Here is a 10,992-nt window from a genome sequence, read left to right on the forward strand (position 1 = left end):
TTAGCATTATCCATATAAACAAAATCCTTTGAGAATTAACCTATTACTCACTATGTTTCTCAATCCACTGTCTACCACCTACTAAATCGATCCACTGTCTTTCAACTTTCTCTTTAAGTAAAATAGGTACTGAACATTTGTTGGACGTCTTAAAGACGTAGTACGTACTTGTGACGTGTATAAGACAATGTAAAGACAAGCTATAAACGTTTGTGCCAGGCGGGGTAAAGTTAAAGCATGTTAACAAATATTTTCTTTATAAATCACCTAATAACCATTGTTTAGTATAGCTATGCACATAATCAAAAAATTCACTACTATTTTTTTAAGCATTACATTTAATTGCAATTGATTATTGTGGTTTTAAAATATACGACATACTTAGAACAGTCAGGAATATTAAATGGTAGTTGGAACTCATTTTATTATATAGTTTTTAATATAGTAAACTTTAATTAGATTTAGAGACCAATTTTTGAGATAACCCCCTAGTACACTAAAGAACGCCCAAAAATGACCCAAACCTTTTGATGTTGAGAACAAGCCTAATGCAGTTGGAAAGATTGCGCTAAAGAAGCTCTTAAACGTTTCTAAACACAGTAAAAACAACATTCATCCCTTATTTTATTCCTTATTTTATTCTTTATTTTATCCACAGTGATCCAACAAAGTAAGTAAAGCTTATGTATTTGTCTGTTAAACAAAAAAACCAAATTTAAAATTATAAAATCTCAGCCGAAAGTCTAAACAGTTCCACACACTTCTTAAATAGTGTCAAGGATTTGTTCAATAGTCATGAGCTTAATATAGACAACATAGTGCAAAACAAAAACTAAAACTGTTGTCTTCAAAAAGTATAATTTCTGAGGAGGATCTTAAAATATCAAACTATGCAATTGAGTGCTGGAACTCAAAGGAGCAAACAAAAATCTCCAATGATGTTTTGAAAAAAATATTTTAAGATAATCTTGTTTTACTTTTTTAAATACAACTGTATTTTACTTTATCTTACTAATATAATATATTGTTTAACAAATATAAGATAGTAATTACAAAAGTTAAAAATTATTAAGTTTGCCAATATTATAGACAGAAACATAATTAAAATAACTAGGCTTAATTAAATAAAGAAGTCACTCAATAAAATTAAAAAAAAATTTATATTTTAACTAATTTGTGCTAATGCGAAATTTAGGTGAAGTTTTACGACAGATTATTTTGTCATACTTTAAATTTATATATATATATATATATATATATATATATATATATATATATATATATATATATATATATATATATATATATATATATATATATATATATATGTATGAATGTATGTATGTATGTATGTATAGATATGATATATAAAATATATTTGAGGTTGAGAATTTTGATGTTATAATACGAAGACTCTTGTACGTATTAAAGTGCTCAATATTATTAAATAATAGAGCTATATATATATATATATATATATATATATATATATATATATATATATATATATATATATATATATATATATATATATATATATATATATATATATATATATATATATATATATATATATATATATATATATATATATATATATATATATATTATTTAAATTAATAAAAACAACTGATTAGCGGGACTTTAACCGCTAATCAGTTGTTTTTATTAATTTAACGGGTGATGCGGAAGTTATCGGACAAAATAAAAACGTCAATAACTTATTTATAAATAAAAAACAAACTACTATTATATTTGTTTTAAATAAAGCATTTACCTTTTAATAAAAATATATTCTTTTTTATATGAAAAAACACCACCATCTGCAATTGATCTCAATTTTGCTCTGACGCCTTTCATATGCGACTGTAAAAAGTTTAAATCAATTTCTTCTAGTTTTAGTTTAATGCAATCAATCAAAACTTGCTCTGTTGAAGCTTGCCAATCTCCCTCGTAAACCTTGTGTGCCAAATGTCCCCAAAAATTTTCAATTGGTCGTGCTTGAGGCACATTTGGGGGATTGGATTCTTTATCAACGTAATAGACATATTGGTCCATCCAATTTAGAGAATCTTTAAAATAATGAGAACTTGCTAAATCTGGCCAAAATAAATAGTTAAAGTCTTCATGATACTTGTGAATAAATGGAAGAAGTCGTTTTTCTAAACATTCATTAATATAGATTGATGAATTGATCGCTACAGCCTTGGAAGTGCGAAACAATGGCTCGGACATACCACGGTCAGATATGGCTATCCACATTAATAATTTTTTTAGAAATTTCTCTTTTCCTATAAAACAAACACTTTCTGGGCATGTCTTTTTGTTGTTTGTGTAGTATCCAGAATTTCCAGGCATGTTGTCCCCTGCAAAACAAAAGTATTTTTCGTCATCGATGACTAGAAGCGATTTTGTGTTATAGAGTTGGTTAACTAGTTTCCTGCTTCTTTTCTTTGCCTTTATTTGTTGTTCTATAGTGTATTTTGGAGTCTTTTCACGTTTTCTATATTTAATATTCATTTTTTTAACTGACGACCAATTGTCGATTGATTTACACCGAATTTAATACCTATTTTTTTCTGACTGACCCCTTTTCGATTGTTGACAAGTCTCGTTAATTCGGCTTCCTTTTCTCTAGTCCAGGATGTCGGACGACCAGGGTGCTTTCTATCAGAAAACGATTGAACAGTTTCAAGTCTTTTTAGGTTATCATATATTGTACTTCGAGCAAATCCTTCCTTTTCAAAATGATTTACGATTTTTTTTTCTTTTATACTAGGTTTATTTACAAAAAACCCTTTTAGTCGCTTTCGACAAGATTCTCGTTCAGCTGCATTTAACCTCATTTTAAATAATTGTGTTTTAAATAATAAAGTTTATATTTTATAGAACTTTTATGCCTACGCATAAAACCACAAAAACTAATTATTATGCTCAAATAATGAAATTAGGATTTGTCCGATAACTTCCGCATCACCCGTTAAATAATATATATATATATATATATATATATATATATATATATATATATATATATATATATATATATATATATATATATATATATATATATATATATATATACAAAAATAAATATAAAAAAACGATATTGAATAATTTAAAATATAAAAAAACTTTTATACCCATAATCTATCTACTTTTTTTTTTATGTTTTCTTAAAGTAATGTTAACTGATATGCAACATCTTTTTCATTTTATTTAGCTAACAACTCTTTTTTTTTAAATTTTTTAAAATTAAGCAAACAAATGCTTTTTTTTTCAGCTTCTTTTTCTTTTTTGTTCAACTCAGCTATGATCAATAAACTACTTTAAAAAATCTGCTATCAAACTATCTTTTAAACTATCTGTTAACCTGTTTGAAATGAAAATTGAAATTTTATAAAAACTTATTGATTAAAACATCTGAAAGATCATTGCAGTAAATCTGAAAAAAAATCTTAATTTTTAATGAAGCAGAAAACTCTTTTCTGCTTATGTTAATTTTTAAGATAACCAGAAAACAAGTGTCACGCCCGAGGTGCTGTGACGTAAAAAACGGTGTAAAAAGACGGTGAATAATCAAATTTTAATAATTATCACCCTATTTCTGTCGTCTCCACGTTTTCAAAAATTTTAGAAAAAAATTATGTTCGAAAAGACTTATGAAAAACTATTTATTAAAATATCTTAAAATAACAACTTTGTAATAAAAACTATTAATATAATAAAAATTATGTACGAAAAGACTTAAAAAAATTATGTACGAATAATTTACTTTATAAAAACCAATTAGGCTTTAAAAAAAATAGTTCAACTGAACAAGCCATTGTTCAGTGTTTACACGTGAAGTTTCAAAGCCTTTCTCACAATATACACTTGGTGTTTTTATCAATTTATCAAAAGCTTTTGACACAGTCAATCACGATATTTTACATAAAAAACTTGAATTCTACGGAATAAATGGTAAGTTTGATAAAATGGTACAAAAGCTTGTCAAATAAGAAGCAATTCATCTACTATGGGGATTAACTATTTTCTATTAGCCTCGAAAATAAAACATTAATTGAAATAAAATGTGGTGTTCCACAGGGTTCTATCCTTGGTCCACTCTTTTTTTTAGTATATATTAATGATTTAAATAAAGCTTCTGATCTTATGAGCATCATGTTTGCAGACAATACCAATCTATTTTTATCAGACAAAGACATTAACAAATTTTTTTTAAACATGAATAAGGAATTTATACAAATTTCTACTTGATTCAAATCCAATAAATTAACCTTAAATATTGACAAAACAAAAAAATGTTTTTTGTCAAAAGATTTGCCTGAAATTTTTAGCTATAGAGTGGAAATAAAATAAGCTTCCTTTATTAAGTTCCTCGGTATTTATCTTGATAAAAATCTGTCACGGAAAACTCATATTAATTACTTATCAACAAAAGTTTCAGAAAATATTGGAATCTTATATAAGGCTAGAAATTATTTAAGTAAAAATAATTTAAAACAACTATACTACTCATTTATTCATAGCTATATAAACTATGCGAATAATGCCTGGGGAATAATGTCTTTATCAGCGTTAGAAACATGCAATGCGCGTAATATCAAATCGTTTTTCAAATACGAAAGTTTTATTTAAAGATATGATTGTTTTAAATATTTTTGAACTTAACACTTATAGTACCTTATGTTTTCCGTTTTGTTGTATGATTAACCCATTATTAAATGTTTTTAAAGGTATATGCACCCTTAAAGCAAAGAATAAATATAATTTGCGAAATAATAGCTTTTTAACGAACCTATTTTCAAACAAAGTTTAACCAATTTGTATTGAGCACCTCATCTTTGGAATAAAGTTGTTCAGCCTAACATTGATTTTTCTATCTCTTTTCCAGTTTTTAAAAATAAGTTAAAGAATTTAATTTTTTTAATGGATAATGTATTAATATATAAAAAAATTTTTTTTCTAATATATAGAGTCGTTTCCACACTTACCGTGAGTTTAACAAAAGTTATTGTAATATATTAGATTACTCAAAAAGTAGAAATGCATTAGAAATGAATTTTTGCAGCCGTCAATGTAATACGATAAGGGTTAGTTTAAAATTATTCTCACTCTGAAATTTAAATCAATAATGTACATACTTTGAACAATCTTTTAAAGCGCAGTTTTCCATACTTATCGTAAGTGTTTCACACTTATAGTATATATTGTCGACACTTATCGTATATCTTAAAATCTACTTTAGCGTCTGGTTTAAAACGCGCTCGCGGTTTCAAATGAAAATTTAATGCATTGGTAACATTTTATAAAACGTTTTTAGGTATAAAATTAAAAAATAAGACTATTAAATAAATTTAATGTTTATTATCAAATAAACACTAATTATATAGTAATAAAAACATTATTATAAATTTTAAAGATTTTAAAGCATTTCCATTACTTTAGTATACTTATCCTTTAAGTTCCTAAAATGGAAAGGATAGAGTTTCATCATAACTAAGTCTTATTTTATAATTATTATCAACATTTAAATGGAACTCGTTTTCTGACTCTCTTGCAACTTTGTTTTTTTAAATTTTCATGTTTTCACTTGCTTTTTTAGTTTTTTCATTTAATAACTTTTTCTCCATAGCCAATTGTTTCTTTCTTAATCTTTCTTCCTCTACTTTTGACTTTTTATCTGCAGCTAATTGTTTCTTTTTTAATTTTTCATCCTTTATTTTTGACTTTTCTTGCAATTTTGTCTTCTGAATTAGCTGCCACGTTTCAGATGTTACAACCGATGGTAAACGTTCTACTCTGCGCTTGAACGATTGGACTGGTTGTTTTGGCCATATTAAAACACTTTCAATTGGATTCATTATTTCTGCTGCTATTTTTAAACTGAAACAAGCTGGTTTTGGTTTTATAACAGCTGCATTATTGCAATCAGGCCTTTCTATATCGGCTATACCTTTCTCATTTTCTAAATTACCAAGTGTTGATAGATTTTTATTACCCTGTTGTATTTCATCAGGTAAAATTATGGTCTTATATGTTTCAGATAAGGCTGGAGGTATTCAAGATCACCTTTCCAACCTAAATGTTTGTCAGCCAATTTAAACTGCTCTAAAATACTAAAATCAATGCACTTTTCAATAAAAGTTATGGGAGAGTAAGCTGATAAAGTCACACTTGAATGGTTTTCTTCTAAATAAGGAGCCGGAGCAACAGTTGACTCAGATAATTTTTGAACAATTTTTTTGTAGTCAACACTATTAGCATCAAATGGAAAAATTCCGGTATTTTTAAAACCACTTTTAATATTATTTGCCATAGAAGGATCGATTATAAAAGAGTTTAATGCTTCTGGTACGTTTTCATTGTTTATTTCTTGTCCTTCATGGTTAATGCGCCATTGTCGGCAAAACGATTTCCACTTTGCTTTCATTGGCCCAAAAACTGCCACATCGAGCGGGTGCAAAATATGTGTTGCATTTGGGAACAAAGCAACAAGAATTATTCCATTTTTAGAGCAAAACTCACTAAGTTCGATAGAAAAATGTGACACATGACCATCAAAAAAAATTATAACTGGTAAAGGAATTTCTTCTTTTATCAAAAATGGATGAAAAACGTTTGTTATATACTCAAAAAAACATTCTGCGGTCATCCAACCATTTTCAATTTTTCCAATACCCCATCCTGATGGAGCAGCATTTATAATTCTATTTGGAAGACGAACACATTTAAAAATTGTTAATGATGGAGCAAAAGTTCCGCTGGCATTTACTGCAAATAAAGTAGTGATACTTTTTTTATCGTTTATTATCGTTGTTATAAATATTATTTTTATTATTATTACCATTACTATTTTAATTAGTGTCATTAGGTGTTTACTTTATATTAGTAGTTTATACTATTTGTAAACAACTTTGAAATGTAATACCAAAGATTTCAGAAATATATTGATTGATTGATTGAGAACTGATTCATACCCGCAGTGTTGTATTTTCAAAGAAGTTCTTCCGGATATTTTATTACGAAGCGTCTGATAAGGAATTCCAAACGTCTTGCTCGCTTTGTACATAACCATACCTTTTTTTAACAGCATTAATAGCATCACGTAATTGACTATCAGTATATTGAAGTCTTCGTTTTGAACTACAAACTTTTGTCTTATATTTTTTTCGTGCCATTGTAAAATAATCTAAGTAAAATATTATTTATTTTTATAGTAAAAAAGAAAAAAATTGATTATTCATTGGACATACGATATGTATGGAATGACATTCTTTTTAGTTCATACTTATCGTACAATTAAAAAATACTACATTGATACTATAATGATGAGTTATTTTAATAATATTAATAATAATTCATGTTTTATTTACCTGATTAAGTCAATTTAGAAATAAAATTTTATGTTATCTTCATAAATTTCCTTGTTTTATTTGAAACGCTTCTAACAGCTGGTACTTAAAAAAAAGTATTTTCATAGGCTGACGTGATAAACCCACTGAGCTCATTTAAGTAACTATGTATTGCGGTTTCTATGTATTGTAATAGAAGTGCATGACGATGTTGTTGATACACAAAATATAAAAAAAAAAAAAATTACTACTTTTTGCAAAATTTATGTTGGTATTTAAAACCTACGATAAATGTCGACTCACGGTAGGTGTGGAAACGACCCTATTTGCTGTTTATATAATAAGAAATATAATTTCAAAGAAACGTTTAAAATACAAAAAAAAGTGGACTTATAAAAAACAGGCCGGGACTCAAAGAAGATACGTATGAAGTCACCGCAATCTTTTCATAGAGCCCCAATGCAGGCTTTACAAGTTAAAATAGAATAAGATAGTTAAAAATACTTTGTACATCTCCAATGTAATAAAAAAGTTAAAGCTTGCATAAATATTTATATTAAATCAAGAAAGTAAATTATATCAATATAGTTTTAGAAATAGTCATTTAAATATACTGGCAACTCTGCTAAGTATCAAAATAAGAGCAAAATAAACAAGTAAAAAACTAAGAATAATGGAATTCGATTTTCATTTCGAAAAATCAAGAACATTATTTATCTAATTTAAAAGTTTCATTTTTTATTATAAACTTTTTAACCATTTATTATTTCAACTATTTTGATGTTAACTACTTGTATTATATTATATTTATATAGTATTATATTTATAATACAAGTAGTAAAAAAAAGGCGCGAACTTTTTGACAGAATTCTGTTCACTGCAATGTCGCAAACTTGGCCTGAGCAAAACTCGATTCTGATGCAAGCGCTCTAACCGCTTACTCGAGCAATTTTATCTTCGTAAACTTTTAGTAAAATTGTTTTTGAGTAAATTTTGAGTAATTGTTACCAAAAAAAATGTTACTTTCAAAATTTTCCGGTCAAATATAATTGGCAACAACTTAAGAAATAATTGACGATTTAATTTCAATTTTTGACGATTTAATTTTTAATTTATTATGAAGCTTATTGCATCATTTAAAATTTTTAATCAGTTTGCAAATTTAGAAATTAAAACGCTTTGAATTTATATCGAATTTATTGAGAGTACCACTATGGTGCCACCATGACCTCAATCTTGCTTCCGGTGACTTTTTTGAGAGTACCACTATGGTGCCACCATGACCTCAATCTTGCTTTCGGTGACTTTTTCAATGCTTCTACCTATTTAGCTTAAATTCCTTTTCATCTTTTGTTTATTTGTTGCTTTATACCAAAATTCCTTTTATAAGTACCCAGTAGCTCTCGATTACGCGCTGCTTTTTTTGATGCCATTTTGATTGTACCAATTTATTGTCTTCATGGAGTAGTGGATCGTTGCCAAATTCAGCCTCGCTGTGATTATTAATAACTAATAAAAAACGTTTGTGAAAACATTCAATGACGTACAAATCGGAAGTCAAAGTCTTTTGAGTGACAAATGGCGGACTCTTAAGACCACAAGAGCATTTCTGTTTAAATATACTTAAATTTTTTGCTGACATAGACACCATTTGGCTGATAAAAATATTGATGACCGGGCAACTGTAAGAACATGTCATATTTCTTCAAATATAATAGCAATACAATAAAAATGTTATCTTCTTCAAGAGCAAGGTATCCAGTAATACAACTTACTGCTCAAAATAATTTCACCAAAAGTTTTAAAACGTTTTATAAACGAATCTGACAACAATATTGACATCTTGTGAGGTAAATGTGTCATCTTGTGAGATAAATATGTAAAAACTATTATAACAAATATGGTCCTAAAAATTGAAAATTAAAAGTTATTTGTCTAATACCTTAAAAACTTAATATTATGTTAAAATTTATTAAAAATAGCCTATTTATTAGTCTTTAATATGTAAATTTTGCTAAATTTGCATATTAAAGACTAATAAAATTGCAATTTTAAATGCAACTTTATTTGCATTTATTTTGTAATATTGTAATTGTCTCTAGCAACTGTTGTCTAGCAACAGTTACTAGCAATTGTCTCTAGCAACTGTTTAACTATTTGAATAATTATAAGTATCAATTATTTGTTTTTAGATTTTTACTTTTTAATAACAAAATCAGTTTTCTTCGATTGGTTTCTTATTTCTCTATCGTATCGCAGGTTTAGTCTTTTCTTTAGCCTCAAACTGTTTCAGTTTTTTCTTTTTGCAGCCTCAATCTTTTTCTTTTTCTTTGTTAGATCATTTAGCTTTACACGAAAGCATAAGGCTTGGCTTACACGAAAAGTTAGAATAAAATATTTATGTTTAGCACTTCTATTTTATTTTTTTGCTTTCAACGTAAAATTTGAATATGGAGGGCATTATCGTTATAGCTGATGGACTTGTCTAAACATATATTGGAATAATCAACACTTTCTATAGGGATAGAATAAATGTCTTGTTTTATAAAATAATTGTTTTTTTGCTTAATAGCTTTTTTCAATGAGAAATCAGAAGAAATCTTACTGATTGCTTTCTGGTTTGTTCAAAAGTTTTCTTTGCACAAAAAAAAAATCTACCACAGTTACACCAAAAATTGTCAATAATTATTGCGAAACTATTCGCCTATTGATAATTATGAAATTTGATTTTTGTGATTAAAGAAATATTAGAAAAATGTAGAAAATTGTGTCCCAATTTTGAGTAAAAATTGAATTAGTATGTTTTATTGTTGGAAAAGAGTATTGTTTGCTTAACAAATAACTATGCAGCAGTTATGTACAAAGTAGGCAAATTAGTACCCACTGCTCAGCAGTTGTGTTTCGTTTTGCAATCTAACTTGCAGTTGTAGATGCTCTTTATAAAAAAAAAAGTTCCAAAGATAGAAACATCTGTTTGAATGAATCAGTTTACATCAATTCATATTCCGATACCGAATAAAATGGAAACTATGGTGCTTTAAAATAAATGTAAATGCATATGAGGAAGGATAATTAAAAGATTACGAAATGTAGAAAATAAGAAAATTAAGACAATATCAAAACATAAATTAAATAGAAAAGATTTCAGTATTACTTTGATGAGTGGGCTTTCTTATAAAATGACAATACATTAACGTGAATCCTCACTCGAAGTTAAAGTTGCGAAATTCAGAACTTCTACGGATCAATGGAAGTGTGACCAGCAGAAAAATCTGTCACAAAGTAAAAAAGAGAAATATTATGATGTAAATGACGATGTTATGAAAAAGTAGCTTACTCAGCAATTGTATTTCGTCTATGCAATTCTACTTGAATTTGTAGATGTTTTATATAAAAAAGCAACAACTGATGATAAGAGCATTAATTCGAATTAATCAGTCCACATCAATTCATATTCCGATACCGTAGAACACAAAAACTATTGTGTCTTTAAAAAAATTGAAGACACATATGAAGAGGTAGTGGATTACAAAATACAGAGACAAGATAAAGGCATAACACTAAGTCAAATTTATTCCCTTATACAAAAAGTATAAGGGAACCAATTTGACACATTTACCAAAAAAAAAAAAAA

The 10,992-nt window shown here is 27.0% G+C and overlaps 1 protein-coding gene across 1 annotated transcript; it reads right to left on the reverse strand.

Moving 5' to 3' along the window:
- Positions 1 to 1,773: 1,773 nt before the first annotated feature.
- Positions 1,774 to 2,520, reverse strand: LOC136081516 (uncharacterized). The gene has a single exon (XM_065798838.1). The coding sequence runs from the start codon at positions 2,518 to 2,520 to the stop codon at positions 1,774 to 1,776; it is 747 nt and encodes a 248-aa protein (XP_065654910.1).
- Positions 2,521 to 10,992: the final 8,472 nt, after the last annotated feature.

The sequence above is a fragment of the Hydra vulgaris genome, chromosome 06, assembly GCF_038396675.1.
Source record: "Hydra vulgaris chromosome 06, alternate assembly HydraT2T_AEP".
Lineage (NCBI taxonomy): Eukaryota > Metazoa > Cnidaria > Hydrozoa > Anthoathecata > Hydridae > Hydra > Hydra vulgaris.

Bases quoted from the DNA above. Each gene is read 5' to 3' on its own strand.
- LOC136081516 (XM_065798838.1), bottom strand. From the start codon at position 2,520: ATGAATATTAAATATAGAAAACGTGAAAAGACTCCAAAATACACTATA.